Source organism: Urocitellus parryii, chromosome 1 (assembly GCF_045843805.1).
Source record: "Urocitellus parryii isolate mUroPar1 chromosome 1, mUroPar1.hap1, whole genome shotgun sequence".
Taxonomy (NCBI): domain Eukaryota; kingdom Metazoa; phylum Chordata; class Mammalia; order Rodentia; family Sciuridae; genus Urocitellus; species Urocitellus parryii.
In genome coordinates this window covers 18141046-18166769 of record NC_135531.1, presented here as the reverse complement: position 1 = coordinate 18166769, position 25724 = coordinate 18141046, and the positions used below count along the sequence as shown (strand labels likewise).

General features: G+C 33.4%; 1 protein-coding gene across 4 annotated transcripts in view; it reads right to left on the bottom strand.

Annotated features, from left to right (window-relative positions):
- The window catches only part of Rictor (RPTOR independent companion of MTOR complex 2), a 114202-nt gene that overhangs the window by 74049 nt on the left and 14429 nt on the right, over window positions 1–25724 (bottom strand). Inside the window, exon 1 of one of the 4 annotated variants that reach the window (XM_026401783.2) lies at window positions 15214–15338. The exons of the other annotated variants lie outside the window; for them this stretch is intronic. Coding sequence (XP_026257568.2) covers window positions 15214–15226 — 13 coding nt within the window. The 5' untranslated portion in view covers window positions 15227–15338. Of the gene's footprint in view, window positions 1–15213; window positions 15339–25724 lie in introns of those variants that run through there. 4 annotated transcript variants of the gene reach the window in all.

Genomic DNA, 25724 nt, shown 5'->3' with positions numbered 1-25724 from the left:
AGAGGAAAAACCTAAGTTAACTCTCTTGAGTTAAAGAAACAGAGCTAAGAGTTTCAGAACAAGAATTACTGGAGGAAAAAAGCACTGTCTATAAAGAAAACTCTGGCGATCTAGCAAGGAGCCCTGTGAGTATTCAGTAGAATGATCACTGATACTTGTGAGGAAATTACCCAAGGCTAGGGAAAGAATAACTCAAAAGAATTAAAAGGGAAAAAAAACTGAGTAATCACATAGGTCAAGAAATAATAACTCTTACAGCCAGATTGAAAACCTCATGGGTCATTAAATGAGTATTTAGAGAAGACTTGACTCAGTGCAGAACAATTAGACTAAATATTTCTTTGATCCCATCTACCAAATCTTAAAAAGTAAAACAGTAAAGAATCCAACTGCTTCCAAATAACTAAACTGTGTTTAGGACCAAAGCTTAAGATTTTTAAGAACAATAAGAACAAATAATGTTAAAGACTAACTTTATAATGTTTTGCCTTCACCTGAAAATTACCAGGTATGTTAAGAAGCAAAAAGTAGAATGAAAGCCTATCATTGAATGAGAACAGATTCTATTAAATTCAATTATAAGAGATCATGAACAGGTAAATGTTAGTATTTTATAATACCATTTTGATATGTTTTATCTGTTTGAAAAATTGAGGGAGAAAATTATAAGTAAGCCAATGATGTTAAATAATTCAATTATATTTGAGAAGTTGATAAGATTTTAAAACAACGCTTAAGGTAATTTAAGACCTATGGTAGTTTGCAAAGGCAAGATTAAGAATCATTAAAGAGCCAGGCACGGTGGCACATGCCTGTAATCCCAGAGGCTTTGGAGGCTGAGGCAAGAGGATCACAACTTCAAATCTAGCCTTAGCAAGGCCCTAAGCAACTTACAAGACCCCATTTCAAAATAAAAAATAAAAAATGTCTGGGCATGTGACTCAGTGGTTTAATCCCTGGTACCAACAAAAAGAGTTATTAAAGGCAGTGTGCAACTCATCTAGTAGACATATATAACCTAAACATTTCACATCAATTTAACACAACACTGTCAAGCACCAAACAAAACCTTTTACTAAAGTGATAATATGGTTACTCATTTCTAATGATCTCACAGAACTAATAGTTAAGAGGAGATATATTCCTCACAAATGTTTTTTTTTTTTTTTATCTTTCAATTACTGCCTATTTTCTGGATACAAAATGATCACAGACCCTTTTATAAAACCATAAACTTGTTACAAAAATGAAATATTATATCTGAGTCCATTCATTCCACAAGTATTAACTGAATGCCTATTATGACAAGGTACTACTTAGGTACTAAGAATACATCAATGAATAAGACAGATCTCTCTTTAATGTATTTCACATAAAACAAAGAAAACTGACAACAATATAAAACCTATGCACACTATTTCAAAACTGACGGGTCTTGACAAACCAACATCAGGTCAAATGTTTGTCAAATTAAGATGTTATCATTGTCAACACCAATCAAAATGAAACAACTCTTCTACTTTCCTCACCACCTTCTTCTTTAAATAATTAATAACCAAGAAACCCAAATAATGGATGTCAAAGCTTCTTCATAACATAGTTTCTGAAAGATAGAACATGTTTCCCCCTAAATGCTATGTTACTTCCCAAACCAATGTAAAACACCATTAAATACATTTCTGTATGAAATACTAACATTCATGTACTACAATGTTGCTATGAGGAATTTTAACATGAAACAGCATGTTAAAGTTCTACTATAATGAAATGAGAAATTTCTAGTTTCTCTTTTACTTGTTAAATCGTGAGTTGACAAACTTTTTCTGTAAAGGGCCAGATCAAAAATATTTCAAATACTGCAGGTCATAAGGTCTCTGCTGCAACTATCTGACTGCTGTTGCACCAAAAAGCAAGTGTAGAAAACACATAAATGAATGAATGTAGCTATTAGTTCCAGATGCTATAAAGAAAGTACCACAGACTGAATGTCTTATAAACAACTGAAATTTATTTCTCTCAGTTTTGGAAACTTCAAGTCTAGATCAGGGAATCAGGTTGGTGAAGTTCTGGTGATGCCATCTAGGTTGGAGACTCGTCAATGTGTCAAGTGCTCATAGTAGTGAGAGAGCTCTCTAAGGTCCCAAATTTTTATAGAGGCATTACTCTATTTGTGAGGGTTCCACTTTCATGATATAATTATCTCCCAAAGGCACAACCTCCTAATAGCAACACACTGGAGGGTTAGGATTTCAAGTATGAATTTTGTAGGGATACAAATGGTCCATTGCAGTCTTTCAACAAAACAGACATAGAGCAGAAGTTTGCCAATCCTTATCTAAATAGTCAAAACTTATATCAGAAAGTGATTAAGCTAAAAATCAGTCAGACTATATGGAAAATAGGAAAAACAGATGGTGGAGTAGCAAAAAGAAATGTAAGGAGAGATTTACCTGTCTTTATTTCTTCATATACGCACTTCGTGTTTCCAACTCAGCTTCTACAAAACTGCCTACTGATAATAGTGCTATATGAGAAGCATAAAGCCTATGGGAGGTAACCTATTTGAATGACAGTCTCTGAAGCTTTTAAACTGAGAAACCCATGGTTGAAGGAGGGAGAAAAGGGAAAATGAAAAGACTTGTAGGGAGTTGGCTAAGATGGCCAGCCACTCAAATGCAAGGAAGCAAAATATAAATGAACTTCTAAAATTATAGTGGTTCTTTTCCTCTCATCATGTAGCTCATAAATCCTATGTGTGTTGCTGATTAATTTCTCTGGAGATAATGAAATAACTGCAGTCAACTCTAAATATCCAGAGACTTCATATCTGGAATGGTAGAGTTAAATACAATCAATTTAAATCATCTTTGATGTGATTCTTATCTTTCTATCTAGGAGTTGTCTACTGATTGTGACACTGAACATTTTGGTGTTTTTTAGTAGAACAGTTAAAAAAATAATGTTGTATCATTACTTTCACATATTAACTACTGTATATGGTTAAAAAATGCAGATTTTGAAGAGAAACCATAATGTCAAGAAATATATTTTCTTGACAGTATTTTGTCTTGTTTTTTGAACTGAGCACAGTTATAACCATAAGCAGTGCTGAACAGTGACACAGTTAACTTCCTCTGAGCAACTGAAGGGTTTAGATATAAACAAGAATATTTACAAAGAAGTTAATTCTAGGTGGTTAAAAATTAGGATATATTTTCATTCCTTATATGGTTATATTTTCTAGGTTCTCTAAATGAACATGAGAAATACACTGAAAAAATGACTGAAAGAAACTTAATTCAGGGCTGGGGATGTGGCTCAAGCGGTAGCGCGCTCGCCTGGCATGCGTGCGGCCCGGGTTCGCTCAGCACCACATACAAACAAAGATGTTGTGTCCGCCGAAAACTAAAAAATAAATATTAAAAAATTCTCTCTCTCACTCTCTCTTAAAAAAAAAAAAACAACTTAATTCAGATTCCATGGCCATGAATAGATTGAAATTAACTGCACATCTACATTGCTTTAGTAAGTAAAAGGGGAAGAACCAATTTAAAATAATTCAAATATATATTTATATACTTTATAGTATGTACTACACACAAATCATGTTCTGCATGGCATGTATACAGTACAGAACAGAATATTATATATTAGCATCACCAAAAGTCTTATATATTTATGTTGAAGTTTATTTTTTAGAATTCTTCTAAATATAAGAGTAATTCTTTGGTAAAAAAGAGTTTGGAAAAAAAAAGTTAAGATATTAAGCACTCCTGTGACAGCTACTTTTATGTGTCCATTTGACTGGATTAAGAAATGCCTAGAGAACTGGTAAATGAAATGTGGATGTGAAGATGTTTCCATAGGAGACTGGCAGGTGAGTTAGAGTGTACTAAGTAGGGAAGATTTGCCCTTCAGTGTGGGCTAGCAATATCCAGTTGGACAGGAACAGAACAAAAACAGAGGAAAGGTGAATTGATCTCTTTCCTGGAGCTGGGATACACTCTTTTCCTGCTGCAGAACATTAAAAAAACCAGGCTCTTCAGCTTTTGGACTCCAGAACATATATCATCGCCACCCCCACTCACCCCGGGAGCCATGCTATCCCTGTACCGCCAGCTTATATACATCCTGCCATGGGTCTTCTTCCATAATTATGTGAGACAATTACCCTAATAAATCTCAGCTCAAATCTCTCTACATATATCCTATTGGTTTTGTTTCTTTGAAGAACCCTGACTAGTACAATTACAATTCTTAGTTCTTTTACTAAATACGTATCAAAAATAACTACATGTAAAGTTAATTATATTAGAAGGTTATCTAATCCTCTCCATAAACTTCTGACTAATATGTGCAAACACTCGTTATACATCTACTCTAAAACTCACATGCTCAAGCTCCCACTATCAAGTGGTACATGTACCAAAAGTCATTTATGGTTGTTTCTTTGTCTACTTATGCCAGGTGTATTTCTATTGAGATTACATGTTCAACTTACAACTTTTCAACTTTATCATGGTGTGAAAGCTACACATACTCATTAGAAACCACACTTCAAATTTTAATCTTTCTCTGGGCTAGTGATATACACTATGATAACAATACTGGGCAGCAGTGATAGGAAGCCACAGCTTCTAGTCAGCTACCCAAACAGAATAAATAGCTCATTCTCATAGAGTATTACTTGCTAAGCTATAATGTTTGGTAAGTTAGGTGTATTAAATGCTTCTTTGTTGTCGTTCTTTTTTTTTTTTAATTGTTCTCTCTTTTGCTGTTGTTCTTGTTTACTTGTTTGTTTGGTTTTTTTTGGGGGGGAGGGGGTACTAGGGATTGACCTCAGGGGACTTGACCACTGAGCCACATCCCCAGCCCTATTCTGTATTTTACTTAGAGATAGGGTCTCACTGAGTTGCTTAGTGCCTTGCTTTTGCTGAGGCTGGCTTTGAACTCGCCAGCCTCCTGCTTCAGCCTCCTGGTCTGCTGGAATTATAGGAGTATACCACCGTGCCTGGCTCTTCTTTCCTTCTTTTACTAGGGATCAAAACTGGGATGTGAGCATCGTAGGCAAGAATGCTACCAATGAGCAAGCTGTATCTCCAGACTTAAGTGCACACTGACATATGACATTTTCATCTTATGACAGGTTTATCAGGACATAATCTCAGCATAAATCAAGGAACATCTGTATTTGGTATAATCAAAGTGAAATTTTTTGCTATTTAAAACTATTAAGAAAATGAATCTAAGCCAGGAGTAGTGGCACATGCCTGTAATTCTAGCAACTCAGAAAGTTGAGGCAGGAAGATCACAAGTGTTCGAGGTCAGCCTCAGGAACTTCCCAAGACCCTGTCTCAAATAGATAGATAGATAGATAGATAGACAGATAGATAAATGAATTAGGGATATAGTTCAGTGGTAGAGTATCTCTGGGTTCAAACCCTAGTACAAAACAAAACTAAAAAAGAAAGAGAATACAATCCACAAAATTGGGAGGAAACCATTAGCAGTACATATATCTGATAAGACTTTAATAAAGAATATATATAAGTTGTCTATACATCAACATTACAATTTTAACTTAGTTAAAAATGGTCAAAATATTTGAACAGAAAAGATACAAATACAAAATTAGATAAATGTGCCCAGGATATGTTATGAGAAAATATGCCTAATATCATTAATAAAAACTAATCGAAAATATAATGGGAAATGTAAAATTAAAACCACCAAGGTACCATTAGATATCTGTAAGAATGATTAATATCAAAAATACAAACACCTCCAAATGTTAAAGAGAATGTGGGGCAACTAGAAGTTGTCCACACTATTGGAGGTGTATAAAATATTAGAATCACTGTACAGAGCTGTTGGCAACACACAGGCTATCTAAATTATGATCCAGCTATTTAATTATCAGAAATATATGTCCACAAATACACTCATACAAGAATATTTATAATAGCTTAATTCATAATAGCCCCAAACATGAAAAAACTGAAATATCCATTAACAGAAGTGTGCATATACAACGTATAGTACACATACACATCAAAGTACCAATCAATAAGAAAAAACATACTGATACAATATGGATCAATCTCCAAAAATGTCAAAAAAAAAAGAAGCCAGACAAAAGGGGTACATATTTTTTTCATTTAATTTACATGTAATTTTAATACAGGCAAAACTAATCTATGATAATAGAAATCAGATACTGATTGCTGGGTGATCAGTAATCAATTATAAATAGGTAGAAGGTTTTAGAGAAAGGGATGAAAATATTATTTTGTTTAGAGGTAGTGTTGACATGGTATATTTAAGTATCAAATGCATACTTAAATATAAACTTAAAACATGTACTTTTTATTTTAATTACAGTTCAACAAAAAGTTAGCATTATAACCATAAAGCTCTTCCTATATCCATAAATACTACAGGTTGAGAATTCCTTATTCAAAATGCTTGGTACCAAATTGTAATGTATTCTGCGGTCATATATAACAACATAAAATAAAAAGATAAATTTTTTAAAAAGCTTGGTACATAAGAGCTTTGATTTTCAGATTTTGGTGGTGGGGGTGTGTGGAATATTTGCATACATTTAAAGAGATATCTTGGAGATGGGATACAAGTGTAAATGTGAAATTCACTTATGTTTCATATAGACCTTATTCCCATAGCCTGAAGATAATTTTATACATTTTTAATGCAATTGCATTTTGACAAGGACCTATAACATGAGGTCAGATGTGTAATTTCCACTTGTGGTGTGATGATAATTGAAAATTTCAGATTTTGGAATATTTCAGATTTTGGGATTAGAAATACTCAACCTGTACAAGCAACACCAAAAGTAAATGAATTTTTTTATTTTTAATAATATATATGCATACATACAGAGATATAGAAATACATACAGAAAACTATCAGGCTAAAACTATCATAAATAAACCATATTAATTCATTTGTACATTCATTTCCTGTTCAATTTCTGTGTATGTGTACATATTCTCTCTCTTTCTCTCTCTCTCTCTCTCTCTCTCTCTTTCACACACACACACAAACACATACACACACGTATGTATATAAATATTTAATTTTAATATGATTTCCATATCATACATTATAACTTGCAATTAACTATACTGTTAATATCTTTACCTATCCATCAATATACAATGAAAATTTATTTTTAAATAAACTTGAGTTCAAATACTGTAAATTAGTAATAAAAAAACTGCTGGCATACAGATGCTATGTAGGAGTAATAGAAAGAAGAAGAATTTTGGAATAAAAAAGAACTGCATTTAAATCTAGTTTCTTCATTTGCAAACCACATAGTCTCAACTAAATCACTTAACTTCACAGGCATTCATTTTCTCATATCTATACATTAAAAATATGTAGCTCCCTTAAAAATACTGTAGCAAAATATAAAATGTAATTTAACCAGTGCCTAACCTCTATAACAGCTACTCAATAAATAGTAACTGTAATTGAAAGTATTTGTTTAGCAAGAAAAATATTTATGGATCAATCATGTGAAAGTTATATGGTCAGACCAAGCAAATGCTTAACTCACTTTTGTTTAAATTAATGACTTTTTTATTATGGGATGATTTTTATGCACTACTTTCTTAATCCAAGATTTTCTCATTTTTGAAGGAGAAACAATAATTATCTCAGAGATATATTAATGATCAAACTAGATATCCCATATAGAATGAGTCTAACCATAAAGTATTACACAATCATTAAGAAATTATGACCCTCTCTTACATATGACATAAAATCATGTGAATGACATAAAATCTTTTAATAAGTAGTTAGACTTTATTTTGCTTAAATAAAACAATGATATACACAATTCTAAAATTGTTATTAAATAATAAAGTCTCAAACATACCCCTAAGTAAACTTATTTTTTAGGTCATGCTCTTACAGATATGATACTTCGAAAAAGAAGTATATAAATAATTTATATACATTTAATGATGCCAAACATAGTTAGTGAACAAGCTATGATGTTGTCCTAAGTATTCTTAGAACATATTCCCCAATACCTCATGGTCACTTCTAAGACCTCTCAATTCTTAATCCTTTATTCCACCATTTATCTACCCTGTACTTATTTGTTTTTACTGATATGTATTAATTGTATGAATTAATGGAGTTCACTGTTAGCATGCCCAATATATTCATATATTATGCATGTATTGATCATGTCCATCCTACCTTCTACTTTCTTGTCCTCTCCTCTCTTCCCCTTTTCTGTTCCTAATAGTTCCTCCTCTACTTTCAGATCATTGTTATATATTTTTTAAGTTTCCACATTAGAAAAAACATGTGATACTTGTCTTTCTGTATCTGACTGACATATTCTGTTAGCATGATGACCTCCAGCTCCATCCATTTTCCTACAAATGACAAGATATCATTCCTTTTTATGGGTGAATAATAATCCAATGTGTGTATCTATCACATTTTATTTATTACACTCATCAGTCAACAGGCATCTGGGCTGATTTTATATTTTGGTTTTTGTAAAACATGCCACAATAAACATAGTTATGCAGGTGTCTCTTCTGTATGATGACTTCATTACCTTCAGATATATACCCAGAAGTGATACAGTTCTATTTTTATTCTTTGAGGAACTTCCATACTGTTTTCCATAGTGACTATACTAATTTGCATTCCTACCAATAGTGTATAAGGGTTCCTTTTTCTGCGTGTCCTTGACAGAATGTTATTTTTTGGTAACAGCCATTCTATCTGGGATGAGGTGGAATCTCAATGTAGTTTTGACTAGATATTGGGTTTTTTTCATATATTTTCTGGCCATGTTTACTTCTTTTTCTAAGTATCTATCTGTCCATTTTTAAAAATTGTATTTCTTGTTTTTGTGTTGAGGTTTTGAGTTCTTAAGTTCATAAGTAGTTGGCACAGATTTTCTCCTGTTCTATAGGTTGTCTCTTCACTTCCCTGTTTCTTTGGCTTTGAAGCTTTTTAATATGATATAATCCCATTTATCAATTATTGGTTTTGTTTCGTGAGTTAGTAGAGTCCTGTCCAATAACTGGGTCAATATTTTAAAGCTTCAAAGTTTCAGGTCTTACATTAGGTCTTTGATCCATTTTGAGTTGATTTTTGTATAGGGTAAGAAAGGGTTTAGTTTCAGTTGTCTACATGTGGATATCCAGTTTTCCCAGAACGATCTGTTGAAGAACTTTCTTTTCTCCAATGTATGTTTTTGGCAACTTTGTCAAAAATCAATTGGTTGCAGATGTGTGATTTTATACTTGAATCATCTATTCTGCTCCACTGGTTTACATGCCTATTGTTTTGGCCAATGCTTTTGTTTTTGTTACCATGGTTCTGTGGTGTGTTTTAAAATAAGATGTTGTGATTCGATCAGCATTTTTTCTCAGGATTGCACTGTTTATTCACATTCAGAGTCTGTTGTCATTCAATGTGAATCTTAGGATTTCTTTTTTTTTTTTTTTTGAGTTCTGTAAAGAATGTTTTTGGTATAATGATGGGTATTGCATTGAATCTGTAGATTGCTTTGGGGAGTATAGCCATTTTACTTATTTTTTCCGTATTTTTTATTGGTACCTTATAACTGTACATAATGATGGGACTTGTTGCATATCCATACATAGTATGGCCATTTTAGCAATATTGATCTGCCCAATCCATGATGAAGGGAAGTAACTTTCCACCTTTTAGTGTCTTCATTTTCTTTCTTCAGCATTTTGTAGTTTTCATTGTAGAGATCTCTCATACTCTTAGCAGTTTATCCCTGGATATTGCACTATTTATTTATTTATATTTATTTATGTGGGTGCTATTTTATATAACTTTCCAGATTTCTTTTTCAGAAATTTCATTATTGGTCTATAGAAAAGAAACAATTATGTAAATTTTGTATCCTGCTACTTTACTGAATTTGCTTATGAATTCTAAAAGTCTTCTGGTAGAATCTTTAGGATTTTCTATGTATAGAATTAGCAGCAAACAGGAATAACATAACTTCTTTCCTTTTGTATACCTTTTATTCTTTCTCTTCCTATTTTCGCTGGCTAAAATACCTAGTACCATATTGAATGAGAGTGGTTAGAGTGGACATCCTTGTCTTCTTCCTGATCTTATAGGAAATATTTTAAGTTTCTCCCTATTAAATGTGATGTTGGCTTTGGTTTTATCATATACAGCCTTTATGATGTTGAGATATGATTATTCTATATCAAATTTATTCAGGACTTTTATCATGAAAAGATGTAGAATCACATCAAAGGCTTTTTCTGCATCTACTAAGATAATCATGTGATTTTCATCCTTGATTCTATTAGGGTACTGTGTTATGATTATTGAAACATCCTTGCTTGCATCCCTGGAATAAAAACAAACAAGTCACGGTGTATAATTCTTTAAAATGTGCTGATAAATTTGATTTGCAAGCATTTTATTGAGAATTTTTGCATCATATTCATCAGGGATATCTCTAAGTTCTTTTATTGTTGTGCCTTATCTGGATTTTTCTTACCTAAATTCTCATTATTTTGTAACATGTGGTATACAGTAGAGCATTATCTGTGTATGTCTGTTTATCCCTATATATCCAATGTTTTCACTCCAAAATGAGAAAGTAGAAAATTAGGTGAACCTTTATAACATAAACCAAATGAGACAGTTAGAAATTAGGTGAGCATTTACAATATAAACCAAGATTTATTAAGGGTTTTAAGTTCCATGAAGGCAAGAACAACATTTTGTTTATAACTATATCCCAAGAGCCTAGTACTCTCCACCACATAATAGGCTTTCAAGAATTATTTGTCTGTTAAATAATAAAATATGTAAGTGAATAAATTGTTTTTAAGAAAGACTAGGTTGTTCTGCTAAAAGTATTCTAGAAGAAAGAAGCCTAACTATTTTTTATTGAGCAGGAACTATTATGTCTGGTTACGTACTAATTCTACAAAAGATGGCTTATTGCTTCCAGTAAGCTTATGAAGCAAAGTAGCAAGAGGACAGGAAGAAGAAAAAAATTTATGAAAGGAATGTATGGAGAAGGGGTGACATACAGCATACCAGGCAGCAGGGACCTAAGTAAAAGTAAGTTTTAGTTTCTTCCATTATCTCCATTCCTCAAAGTTTCATATACTCATGAGCTCTTTCTCATTAAAATCTAATGTTTTTTTGAAGGACTAGAGACTGACCAGAATCATAAAGCAAGTTTTTAATTCTATCTCCACTTATTGTCTCTATCAATAACTGTTCAAAAACAGTTTTACAGTAAATCACTTACCAAGTTTCTCAATAGTGGCCTTAATGTGGCAGGAAAAAAAACGGTAATTGTAAACTCTTAGTGGATACATGTCCTTTAAGATATTTTCTACCTATGGGAAAACTTCTCCTTAAAAGTTATCTGAGGTTTTTTTTCTTCCTAATATTCCATCTTCTGTTTTCCAAAGAGTTGTTTACCCCTTTCCAAATTCCCTGACTTCTCTTCCTTCGTTTTACCACATTTCAATTTCTCTTTTATCTCACATATAAATTATGGCAAAAATGGCAAAATGAATCCCAAGTGATTACAGCGTCTTTCCTTCATTTCACCCAGTCTCCAAGCCATTGCGAGATTAACTTTTATCACTCTGCCTTCCTTAAAATTTTCTATGAAATAGTCTAAGAAATTTGGAATAGAAGTAGAATGATTTGTGAGTACACATGAACAAATGCTACATAACATGCTAGAAAAGTTGAATATGTACAATAATTTATTATAGCAAAATTAAACAACCACATAAGTCTGAAATGTAATTATGTCTTTTAATATTATCTATGATTACTCTACAGAGACATAAATGACTAAAGACATATGGATATTAATATAGTTGGGATTACCTTTATAAAAGCCAGGGGCAAAATCATCTCCTCCACCACCAGACAATGAAAGTACATATCTTATCCTTATCCACAGGAGCAAAGGCTGAGGAGACATTGCTTTAAACTAGCATTTCCGGAATTCTAATAATTATTATTTCAAAGAGTTAGTAGGGAAAGAATCTATCCCAATGATAGCATCTTGAAGGCCTTCTAGATTATGATAAAATATCTCTAATAAAAGTAAAAACTTTCCAGGAAAGTCTAATACATTTTTGGATAGAGTAATAAAACTCTTTTTCTTTTACAGATGTCAAAATTTACCCCCTTTGTAATTTGTATGTACTTATTCATGTGTAACCATCATGTAGAGCAATTTACATACAAAATTTTTTTTTTCCTTTCAACCACTGTAGTAGCAATAACCCTTTAATCATTCACATTTTAAATGTAAATATAATAATGGGAATTAGCAAGAAAACCTATAAATCAATGATAACTGCAAGTAAACCAGTTTAACTGGGTTATATTTCAGATTATGAGGAAACTGAACATGGAAATGGTTCCTGATTTCATATGTAGAGAGCCTGCAAGTCATCACACTGTTCTAAGAACAAGTAAAAATCCCAAAAGACTGAAAAATCAATAACTTTTCTTGGATTCATAACAGAAGTACAGGCACAGGACAAAATATCATCCCTCAAGATCAGATGCCCAAACTATCACCTACCAAGGTCAGAAAGTCATACAAAGAATTACATCTTAAATAAAGCAAAAGACGCATGAATGAAAACCATTGTGGGAATAATTGAAGTTGAATGAAAACATCAACTGATGGGCTGCTGGAACAACAGTGTAGACAACAGAATTTAAAATGCCAGGGGGACCCAGGTTTGGGGGGGTTGGGTTGTCACACTTTTAAGAGTTTTACCTCTAGTAGCTTGACCAATTCTCAGAGTAAATACTAAAGACAATCCTCTTTTGCTTCCAGCAGAGAGAGTAGAAAATGAACCATTTTCAAATAGGTCAAAGTGTTCTTCTTAGCAAGGCCAGACCTCAGGAGAAACTGCTTAATGACAGCCTAATCTGCCAGGATTTTATTACAACATATGTGACATGGGAGAAGGGAAATCCCCAACTCTAGCAAGTTCTAGACTTTCATGAGAAAAAGGAAACATCTAACTCAATCCTACCATAACCATCCTGTCTCACCAAAGGGTAAAATAAGAAAACAACAACAACAAAAAACCCTAAGAAATGTTTGAAGTTCATAATCCAAAGGTACAAACTTACTAAAAGTCGGACACCTAATTACAGGACCATAGGATACTGCCTCTTTTCCAGGCCCTTACCATTGCATTACTAAAGGCCTATTCACAGCAATTCCTTTTACCAGATACATCATGCCTATGTATCAAAAAACAAGCAAACAAACAAAAACCCTTAGGCCTAATAGGGCACACCTGTAATCTCAGCTGCTTAAGAGGCTAATCAAGAGAAGAGCGAGTAAGAAGTCAGCATTGGCAACTTAGAGGGAGTCTGTCTCAAATTACAATAAATTTTTTAAAAAGGGCTGGAAATACAGCTCAGTGGTAGAGCACTTGCCTGTGATGCACAAGGCCCCAAGTTCAAGAAAGAGATGGGGGAGAGGAAGTGAAAGGGAGGAAGAAAGGAAGAAATAAATAAATTCAAGGCATACTAAAAAGAAAAAAAAAAAAAACATGGTTTGAAAAGAGCACGTAAGAAAACAAACAGCAGAACCAGACAGGCAAAACTGCTGGAAATATCAAACTGGGAATGTAAAACAACTATGATTAATATACTAAGGGCACTAATGGAAAAGGCATGTAGCATGCAAGTACAGATGGACAATGTAAGCCAAGAGATGAAAATTCTAAGAATTCACTAAAAAGAAATGCTAGAGGGCTATGTAGAGTGCCTGCCTAGAACGTATGGGCCCGAGTTCAATCCCCAATACATCCACAAAAAAAAAAAATATATTAGAGATCAAAAGTAGTGTAACATAGACAAGTGTGGTGGCTCATGCCTGTAATCCCAGCAGCTCAGGAAGCTGAGGCAGGAGGATGGCGAGTTCAAAGTCAGCCTCTGCAAAAGCAAGGCACTAAGCAACTCAGTGAGACCCTGTCTCTAAATAAAATACAAAATAGAACTGATGTGGCCCAGTGGTCAAGTGCCCCTAAATTCAATCCTAGTACCCCCACAAAACAAATAAAAATAAATAAACCAAAAATACTGTAACATAATAATGTCTTTGATAGACTTATTAGTAGACTAGACACAGCTGCTCCCAAATTGAAAGGCAGAGAGAACAAAGACTGACTAAAGCAGAAAAGAATATCCAAAGTCTATGTGACAATCACATAAAGTATAATAAACTGAGCATGGTGGGGCATACCTGTAATCTCAGCTACTTGGTAGGCTGGGGCAGAAAAAATTTCAAGACCAGAATTATTAACTTAGCAAAACTCTGTCTCAAAAGAAAAAATCTAAAAAGGGCTGGGGATGTAACTCAGTGGTAGAAAGTACTCCTAGGCTCAATCCCCAGGTTCACAAAACAAAACAAAAAGTGTAACATATATCAAATTACTACACCAGGAAAAGAAAGGAACAAAAGCAACACTTGAAACAGCAATGGCTAACAATTTCCTCAAAATTAATGTCAAGCATAAACCATGGATCCAGCTCAGGGAACACGAAGTGAACAAATGCCCAAAAAACTACACCTAGTTGTATAATTTCCAAAACACAGTAAATCCAAGGTGAGGGGAAAAAAATCCAAAAAGTAGTCAGAGGAAAGAACACGTTATCTGGAGGGAAAAAAGGGCAAGAATTACATCTTTCTTATCCTAAAAAAAGCATGCAAACAGGAAGAAAATGCAGTGAATATTTAAAAGTGTTAAGAGGAAAAACTGCTGACCCAGAATTCTTTTTTTAAAAAATTTATGTAAATTTTTAATTTATATATGACAACAGAATGCATTACAATTCTTCTTACATATATAGAGCACAATTTTTCATATCTCTGGTTTTATACATGGTATATTCACACCAACTCGTGTCTTCATACAAGTACTTTGGATAATAATGATCATCACATTCCACCATCATTAATTACCCCATGCCCCCTCCCTTCTCCTCCTACTCCTCTGCCCTATCTGGAGTTTATCTATTCCTCCCATGCTCCCTCTCCCTATCCCACTATGAATCAGCCTCTTTATATCAAAGAAAACATTCAGCATTTGGTTTTTTGGGATTGGCTAACTTCACTTAACATTATCTTCTCTAACTCCATCCATTTACCTGCAAATGCCATGATTAGTATTCTCTTTTATTGCTGAGTAATATTCCATTGTGTATATATGCCACATTTTTTTTTCCATTCATCCATTGAAGGGCATCTAGGTTGGTTCCACAGTTTAGCTATTGTGAACTGTGCTGCTATAAACACTGATGTGGCTGTGTCCCTGTAATGTGCTGTTTTTAAGTCCTTTGGGTATAGGCCAAGGAGAGGGACAGCTGACCCAGAATTCTTTATCCTGTAAAATTATCCTTCAACAATAAAACAGAAATAAAGACATACATCAGCAAAAACTGAAGTTGTTGCCAGTAGACTGGCCTTGCAAGAAATGTTAAAAGAAGATCTTTAAAAGAGGATAATAATATAGGTCAGAAACAGATTTTGATAAGGAAAAGAAGGGCATCAAAGAAGAAATGATGAAGGTAAAATAAAAACAATGTTTTCAGAGGGCTGTTTTAGAATAAGGAAATGATTTAGATATAGGCAGGGCAAAATGAGCAGCAAGATAAACTTGATCCCTTTAACCTAGCATAGCCTTTGTTTATCTACCCAACTTGGGCAAAAATCCTTAGAAGATTTTTATAAGTGCTCAAACTAGATGTGTTCTGATCTACAAGTTCCCATGACACATACTTCATACTACTATATAGCACTTATGATATGGTACATACAACTGATTTATCAGGGTCTGAATCTGCATCTATTATACCACTGCAGTAGTAGGAAGAGGAGTGGCAACTTCTCAGGATCTGTAACAATAAGACTGTCATCCAAGTGATCCACGGGTTCAAACCTCTTTTCCTCCCAATCAATTTTGGAGTATGTATTTTACATTTTTCTCTTTCTGTTTACATGAGAATATATTTTCCTTTCAATTACTCCAAAGGATTGCTCATTTTGAATGATTTTAAGGGGGAAAGCATATGTATCAATGGAATAAAAAAAGAACCTGTTGAAAGTTTATCATTTGTACCTTTGGATAAATTAAACAATATCTCAAAGCTCACTATTATAACTGTTTTAAATTCTATCAACAAAAAACACATCTTTAATTGTTTTATTATGAGCATGTTATTACAGATTGTTAGCTGTCAAAGAATAATCTAGATATAGAATACTAAAAATTAAGGAAGTGAGCTAAAATTAATGATTCATTTTAACAGAACACCTACTAAAAGCTGTATGAATATATTATCTTAATAAAAGAGACTATATATTTTAATTAATTCAACTATTTTGAACATATTATAAGTTAAACTAATACAAATAACTTAAAATTAAACTTTAAATGATGGACTATTCCTTCCCCAAGTTTATAAAGAAAATTGTTACAGTCACATTATCAATACAGGAAAAAACAAGGGTCTTTTTTTTTTCTTGCCAATTTTATTACTCATCCAATTCTTTTGAGGGAGTGGTAGTACTGGGGATTAAACCCGGGTCTTCACAGATGCTAGAAATGTACTCTACTATGAGTTACACACAGCCACTTATGTAATTTTTTTTAAATAAATATACTCTATAAAGGACAGTTATTATCTATCATACTAACCCTAGAAATAGATTTGCATACCTACATGTATATTTGATTCCTGTTTTATTGAGTCATACATTTTAGGACTCATCATGTGCAATATACTATTCTGTTAGGTGAGGAACAATATTAAATATAGGAGATGGTCTCAGCCCTGGATATCAACATTAATTGGGGAAATATGAGGGACATAAACAATATATAATAACAATATAATATTACTATAGTAATAATACTAATATAAAGTAACAAAATAAAAATAGCATATTGATGATGCCTCACCAGACTATAAGACAAGTGATCACAGGAAACCTGTCCACAGATACATCCAGAACCTCTGGTACAATGCCAGGCACATGGTGGGTTCTCAATAAACAATAGTTTAAAAGAAAGATTGAAAAAAATAGTTGAGAAAAAACATTATTTGGACATACTTAGTGCTGGATGTTATTCTTGACAAATAAGTCTTGTGGCATATAAAATGTGAGGAGTAGTACACACATTGACATGGATATAAGAAAAAACATGGTACTTTTCTCAACTCAATGAACAGCAAGAAATTCTATATTTCCTCAAAACGCTAAAACAAAGCCATATGCTAAGGACCTTCTAAAATATGCTCAGAAACTTCACCATCTTTGGGCAATGTGTAATTATTAAGGAAGAAATTTATACATATGAATAACAAAAGCAATTCTGTCTTTTATAAACAACTTTCAAGAAAGAAGCATGGGAAAAGAGAAAGGCAAGTTTAAATAAAAGCTATAAAAATCTCTAAAGCAAGAAACTTCATCAATAATGGATTGGAAAATGGATTAAAAAAAACAGTAGAATCAAGAATATATCCAAAATTTCTGGATTGGGTAAAATGATTCTGTGTACTGACAGAAAATCACAGACCAGGGACATATAGATTTTAGTAAGTAAGATTTTAGTAGTAAGCATACACATCCAAAACAAATAACAAAACCTTGCATACACAACAAAAACAAATAACAAAACCTTGTTGTATGTTAAAATGATGGGACAAAATAGTTATTTTGATTATGCATCAAAACATACATACCATCAGTTTTCAAACTTATGTTCTTAAAAATATATAGATTATGACAAAAAATATCAATCTCTGAGTTAAGTATCCTAGAAAATGGTCTAGTAATGTGTATTTAAAGGAAGCACCCCAGTGATTCTTGTGCATACTCAAATTTGAAACACGTTTAAAAGACTACCAAAATGTCATGCAACTATATTGTGATATCCCTTTGGATCATTTGAGCTGAACTCTAGAAGAAGTGAGAACCTATTCTAAGAAATATCATTCCACATCATCTTCAAATGTTACAATGCAAACAAACAAAACCCACTGATACAAAAATTGTAATTACTAATACAAATAGAAACCCTACGATATTGCGCTAGTATTTTTATATAAATAACCTCTTTAAACCTGATTATTCGGGCTGGGGATGTGGCTCAAGCGGTAGCACGCTCGCCTGGCATGCGTGCGACCCGGGTTCGATCCTCAGCACCACATACCAACAAAGATGTTGTGTCCGCCGAGAACTAAAAAATAAATATTAAAAAAAAAAAATTCTCTCTCTCTCTCTCTCTCTCTCTCTCTCCTCTCTCACTCTCTCTTTAAAAAAAAAAAAAACCTGATTATCCACTGTAAAATTAAGAACGATTAATATTGTTCCCACCTTGAGAATGAAGTTTAGTCACATTAGTTCACTGCCTAAAGTCATACAGGAGTAACAATGAGATTTTTATCTGAGCAGTATGACTCCAAATCATACCAGTTTGTAATTATGCACTTATTTATATGATTGTTGGACATTTGTGATGGTTAATCTGAATTAACCACTTGAGTATCTCAATAAGGGTGTTTCTAGGAATGACTGGCATGTGAGACAGCAAACAGAAGTGGAGACCCATCCTAAAAGCACAGTGCACCAGACTGGGGGCTTGAATGAGAGAACAAAGTTGGAAGAATAAGGAAGCAGCAGCAAGCAGATGGTACTGTGATTGCAAGAGGATATCAGATGTTAGCTCCTTCACTTTTCTAAAGCAAACTGACCAGTGACTCTCCAGGAGGTTACCAAGCCTTCCATCAGGACTCGGGTGACATCATTGATCATTCTTGCTCTGAGGCTCTAGTTTCTCAGACTGAGCAGGTTCCTCCAGCTCTCTAACCTCCAATGGCCACTGTGGGACTATCCAGCTTCTGGTTGTGTAAGTCAATCTAATAAATTCCCTTTTTATAAACACACACACACACACACACACACACACACACACACCACCCTGTTATTTGTTTCTTTAGAAAACCCTGACTACAACATTTATCTTGTTACATTAAAAATCTACTTTAGTTTACCACTTCGTTGTCCTACTAATACCTAAACAGCAGAGTGTGGTTCATGCCTGCCTATTGTCTTAGATACTCAAGAGACCAAGACACAGGAAATCTTGAACCCAACAGTTTGAGACCAGCCTAGGCAACATAGGCAACAATCTCATCTTAAAAACAAAACAAACTAGGCTGGCAATGTGGCTCAGTGGTAGACCATTTGTGTAAGCATGCCTAAGTCCCTGGGTTTGATCCCCAGCATCACAGAAACAAAACTATTACTTAAGAAGCAATTATTAGTAAACACTAACCGTGCAAAAAGTATTTACTGAATAAATTAATGTTTTATATTCACACAAAATACATAAAAACTTTGAAATGTATCAAGCTCTGTTTTATAAAGTCACTCAATCTGTTAACTCTTTCCATTCTCTTAAAAACAAAAATGTGTACAATATTGAAGTTTAAGTTTAGATCTCCTTATTTAAGTTGAAAAAGTTCAATAAGAAATTAACCATATGACACTATTTATTAGCACAAAGAACTTAACCTTAATAAAGAATTTTTCTACCCAATTCAAAATTTAAAACTCTGACTATTTAGGGGAAAAGTACAATGGAAAGGTCTTCTGGCCCTCAGCACACCTACCTGGTTACCAAAGAATATTTGTGGACAACCAACATGGACACCACTTAAGAACATATTACAAATGCAGGATCTTGGGCCCTACCATACCTACTCAACCTGACTATTACCAAAATCTAGGTGATTCATTTATACAGAAAAAAGTAAACTCAGCAGGCATAAATGTTTATCCTTAAGAAGGCCTGGCTATAAGATTGACCCTTGCTGTCTTAAGGGAATTCAAAGTAGGAGAAGTTCCATAGATAAGAGGGGATCCTGGGCCTAAATAGTTAATATATAAATAATACAATTTATGTTGAATGCTTGCTTTCCTTGTCTGAGTTTGGAATTTTGCTGCCTACCAAGCAGAGGTTGCTTACTTGGAAAGTCTTCAATAAAAATTCTGCCACCAAGTCTCTTAGATTCTCTGGTGGACAACAAACATTTCACCTGCTGTAATAACTCACTGCTGGAAGGAATTAAACATGTATAACTCCACTAGGAACATGTGCCTGGTTTCCCCAAGACTTTGTCACATGCATATTTTCTCTTTACTGGATTTGCTTTGTATTTCTTAGAGAATCCTCAAACGTGGGATTGGTCTTGAGGACCTCCAAAACAACAATGAAGTTTCAGAAGCTCTATTCTGAAGGCCCACACAGAATTCTATTTCCAGAGCTTAAATGCAATACAGGACTGAGCTAACCCTTGGGACACTATAAGAAAAAATCCACTGAAAAAAGAAATCCATTGTACATAAGGTAAAGACTTTAGGAAAGACTATATCCTAAGAAAAAAGGTGAATTAGAAGAATACTCATCTACCAGAAGCAGACAGTAAAGTAATATGGGGTAATTTGGGTTAACAAAACAAACAAGAAGAGCCTTCCCTAAGATTCTGAAGCCAATGCATGTGGTTTTGGAACATGAATACACTCTTATATAGTAAATATAGATGATGAAAGAAAGAAAGAAAGAAAGAAAGAAAGAAAGAAGAAAGAAAGAAAGAAAGAAAGAAAGAAAGAAAGAAAGAAAGAAAGAAAGAAAGAAAGCCAGCCTGCCTGGGGGTAGCTCTGTGTTAGAGTTCATGCCTACCAAGCAAAAGGCCCTGGGTTTGATCCCCAGGCCCTGACCAAAAGAAAAAAAGGGGGGGGGGGTGGGGAGGCAAGAATTTTAATTTAAAGTAGTTCCTGTTCTACACTGCTCCCAAGCAGCTGACAGAAGCAATTTCAACCAACAACCACCCACTACAAACCACCCACCCAACCAGGTAACCACCTTAACCCTAAGTAACCTTACAAACATAAGTGCACAACCAAAATAGAAAACACACAAGGAAACCATAAAATAAGTCATTAAAAGCAGAAACAATAAAAAATATAAAAAGACTTTAAGTATTAGAACTGTCATATAAACAATGAAATAATAATTATGTTTGTATACATCTAAATCAAGCAGGGGAGTTAGCAAACTTGTTCTATTAAAGGATCACAGAGTAAACATTTTAAGCTCTGGAGGCTGCACAATCTCTAATTCAACACTTAGCTCCACAACTGTAACACTAAAGCAGCCACAGACAATACTTAAACAAATAAGCATAACCATGTCTCAATAAAACATTATCTAAAAATGCAGTGACTCAGATCTCCAAGTAGTAATTTGCAAACCTGGTTTAAAAGAAAAATAACTGAAAGGATAAGATTTGAGAGAACATGAAAAAAATAAAGATTTTCAAAGGATCTAATGATAACTTCACAAAATAAAAATGATATAATTAAAATAACTCAATAAAAGGGCATAAAAAAGAATAAACACAATTAAAGGAAGAATTGATGAGATGAACTGAAAGATACATATAAAGATATTCTACAGAATGTAGCCTTCCAGAAAAGAGAAACAGAGAGAGAGAGAGAGAGAGAGAGAGAGAGAGAGACACACACACACAATACATGAAAGAGTTTAAAATGCAAGAATCATTAGATGAGACTGTCCAACATACATTTAATAAGAATTCCTACAGGAATAACAAGAGAAATTGGGAGAGACACAATACTTAAAAAGACAAGTGTTGAGAATTTTCTGGAATAATTCAAAGACTTAAAATAGAATCAGGATGCCCAATTAATATATATATATATATATATATATATATATGTGTGTGTAAAAATATATTCATAAAATATAAATACATATGATCTTGCACAAATCATAACTCAAAATATCAGTAAGAAAATCAGGAAAATTTGAAAAGTGACTATATATTAGGTAACATAAAGAATTTACTATTAATTTACTTAGTTGTGTTAATGGCATTACTGTTATATATTTTTAAAGTCCTTATCCCTTACAGATAGATACCAATGTATTTGCAGTGAAATGTTAAATGACTGAGGGGCTGGGGTACTGGGTTCGATCCTCGGCACCAAATAAATACATAAATAGTTATAAAAAAGGGGCTGGAGATGTGGCTCAGCGGTAGCGCGCTCGCCTGGCATGCGTGCGGCCCGGGTTCGATCCTCAGCACCACATACCAACAAAGATGTTGTGTCCGCCGAGAACTAAGAAATAAATATTAAAAATTCTCTCTCTCTCTCTCTCTCCTCTCTCACTCTCTCTTTAAAAAAAATAGTTATGAAAAATATTTTAAAACAAATAAATAAATGTCTGAGATCTGCTTTAAAATTATTGATGAAGGGAGAGGGAGGATATATAGATGAAATAAAGCTGCCACATATGTTTATATTAGCTGAAGTAAAGGATACATGAGAACTCATTATACTACTTTCTCTAATTCTATGCTTGCAAATTTGAATTAAATATTTTAATAAATATCTAATAATTCCAAGTAACAAAAGTATGGGTCAGCAGCATTTCTTATACACTGCTTTTATGAAGAAATACAAAATGGTATATAAATAAATGTTGTGGAATGAAAGTAAAGGATTTGCCCCAAAACTTTACTTACAAGCCATTCTGCTTAAATTCCAAGAAAAATACTTTTTTTCCAAAGCACTCATACTTAACATATCCTGGTGCTGAATAAGAGGAAGGACAGTGGCAGCTACAATTGAATGAAAAGAAAGATTTGTTCTGGGCTTTCTTTCAAAATAAAACTAAAAAGAATAATGGCAACACTAACTTAACCTATTCTTCTATTTTCCCTTGTTTACCATATTCCCAAAGCTGGTTTCAACATCTAAATGAAAGCACCTAGCAGCAGCAGCAGTAGATTAAATAAACAGAATCACTTTTTTTCCCTAGATTATATAATGCTAACAACTTCCTGAGCCTCTTGATATGTCAGTGTAGCTTAACTATCCATTCAAAATACATTTTTCAATGACATACAACTAAATGAAGCTTCTATAAGAATAAGCTTATCTTGTAATCAAGACCTTGAAATTTAAGAAGACCTAGAAGAATACTCTACAGTAGGTACTCATTAATTAACTGAATGAACAAATGGAGCATTTCCATCCATAGTGAAAAAGAATTTTCATTAAAATTAACGATAGTTCAAGCATTCTTTGATAACTCAAAAAATACTAATGTTATAAGGTTACAGACACAGCTTAAAATTGAAATATTAGTACAACTATCATTTTTATAATGTTGATTTTGCTGCTTTCTCGTCTTGAAAGACAAGACTTAAGTCTCAAATGATTCAAAATGAGTAATTCTTCCTGTCTTGTGACCAAAATGAAAGGATTAATTCACTAATTTATCCATTCAATTAATATTCATTTAGTAACGCATGCCATGCAGAGCCTGCTCCAAGGGCTATAGTGTATTCTCCACAGACCAATCTTGCTCAATCAGATCATATGACTTCCCTCTATAATTGTACCATTTTCTACAAACTATTACTTGTCTACCTCTCTTATAATCTCATATTCTTACCATTCTCCCTCTGATTTATCATGTACCAGCCTTACTGATTCTGTCCTATGTCTAAGCATTTGTACTAGCTATTCCTTCGACTTAGAAGACTTGTCCCCCATTATCTTCACATAATCCTCCCCATTAGTTCAGTATCAACTAAATACTAAGCCTCAAAGAAGTTTTCTCTGAAACCCCCATACACAACCATCAGTAAATTCTCCTTCACCGTACCCAATTTTATATTTAGTATATCTATTATTAGTACCTAAATTCTGTGTTCACATGTTACAGTCTCTGTTCTCTTACTAGAATATAAGCTTCTCAAGGGCAAAGATACAATCTTTTCCACCACAGAATCATCAGTACATAAAACTATCAGAGGTCAATATCTGTCAACTATGATTGAGAAAGGCGGACATGTCAACAAATTACAGCATATTATAAAAAAGGTAACATATAATGTTCCAAAAGAAGATGTTCAACCCAGCTGGAAAAGGTATGATTGATTGACTCTTTTGGAAACCTATTGGGTACAGAAGAAAGAGTAGAATGGGAAAGGACAGAACTCGAACAGGGAGAGTATTTATGAAGGCCATGCAATCATTCAGCAAAGTAATGAGGGCCTGGACAAAGGTATGCCAATGGAAATGGAAAAGCAGATTTTTACAAGAATTTCAAAGATAAAATCATTACCATCTGGTTGCAAATTTGATGTGTGGAATAAGGACAAGGAAAGAGGTTAAGATGTCTCATGGGTGTCTGATTTGACCTAATTAAAGAATTGTTCTTAACCTAGATGGGAAATAGGGAAAGGTTTTTAGAAAAAGATAATTAGAAAGTTTGAAACATTAAGTTTGATATACTTACCTACATCCTTAAAATGTTGAATAGCCATGCAAAATTGGTCGGAAGATCTCAAGCTAAATGCGAATTTGATAGTCTATTCCGTCAAAAAACATTTATTCAGCACATACAGTGTGCCAGAGCTATTCTAGCCACTGACAGAATAATGAACAAAACAAAGTATTTACATTCACAAAACCTCTAGGGAGACAATAACTATATACTATAATGTCAGTAACAACAAGGGCTGTGAAACAAACAGCAATATAAGGGTTGTGTGTATAGCCCAGTTGGGAGAGCATTTGCCTATATGTGCACGGCCCTGGGTTCAATCTCCAATACCATCCAAAAAAATCAAAGACAGCAATATAAAAGAATGGAAAGTGATGGAGATGGGGACTCCTTTGAACAAAATGACTGGAGAAAGTTCACTTTATAAGATGACATTTGAACAAAGTTAAATGAAAAGAGGGAAAAAGAATCATACAAATACTCCAGGAAGAATATTCCAGATAGACTATAACAGAGGTAAAAAGACTCTGCAAAGAAAATATGATTAGGAATAATCAGCATGGAAGTTATTTCTCCAAACAGTAAGAAAAGAAAGAGTCAAGAAATGAAAACAGTTGTAGAGGAAGCCAGTGACTGGGCCACAATGAAAGTTATTACATAGAGTGGTAGTTTGCTTAAAATAAAAATTATTGGTCTTGCACACACAACATTCCAATATTTTATACACTGCTAAGAACAGAATAGGTGATCCATGTATTCTTTTTAAATTAATGAGTAAATTAGTAAATTAATGATTTCCCAGATTTGAGCCCAATTTATATTTAACCATTCTCTAAACTTCATCTTCAAAGAACAATCCAACCAGTAATTTAAATAAAAATAAGTATTAGTAATCTTCAGAAGACTTTTTAAAATGTTGTAAACAATATTTGCTTAGAAGTATAAGCATGTAATTTAAGGAATATCTGCTAAAAAACACATCAATTGATAAATATTCCATATTTTGTTAATGTGTTGTTTTCAAAATATCATTTTAAACCAAGTTATGCCTGTGGTGAACAGTGGGCTCTCTTTTACGAAGTCACTTAAAACTGTTGGGGGAAAAATGATGTTCTAATATATACAAAAGTAGTAAGTAATATAATCTCAAAATAATATAATCCTGGTTAAAAATATTTACTGAACTGTGTCATTCTTAATAGAAACAAACAGTCACTTAGCATTTATCACCAAGAGCAATTATTGTCTTGATAGCTAATAATCCATAGT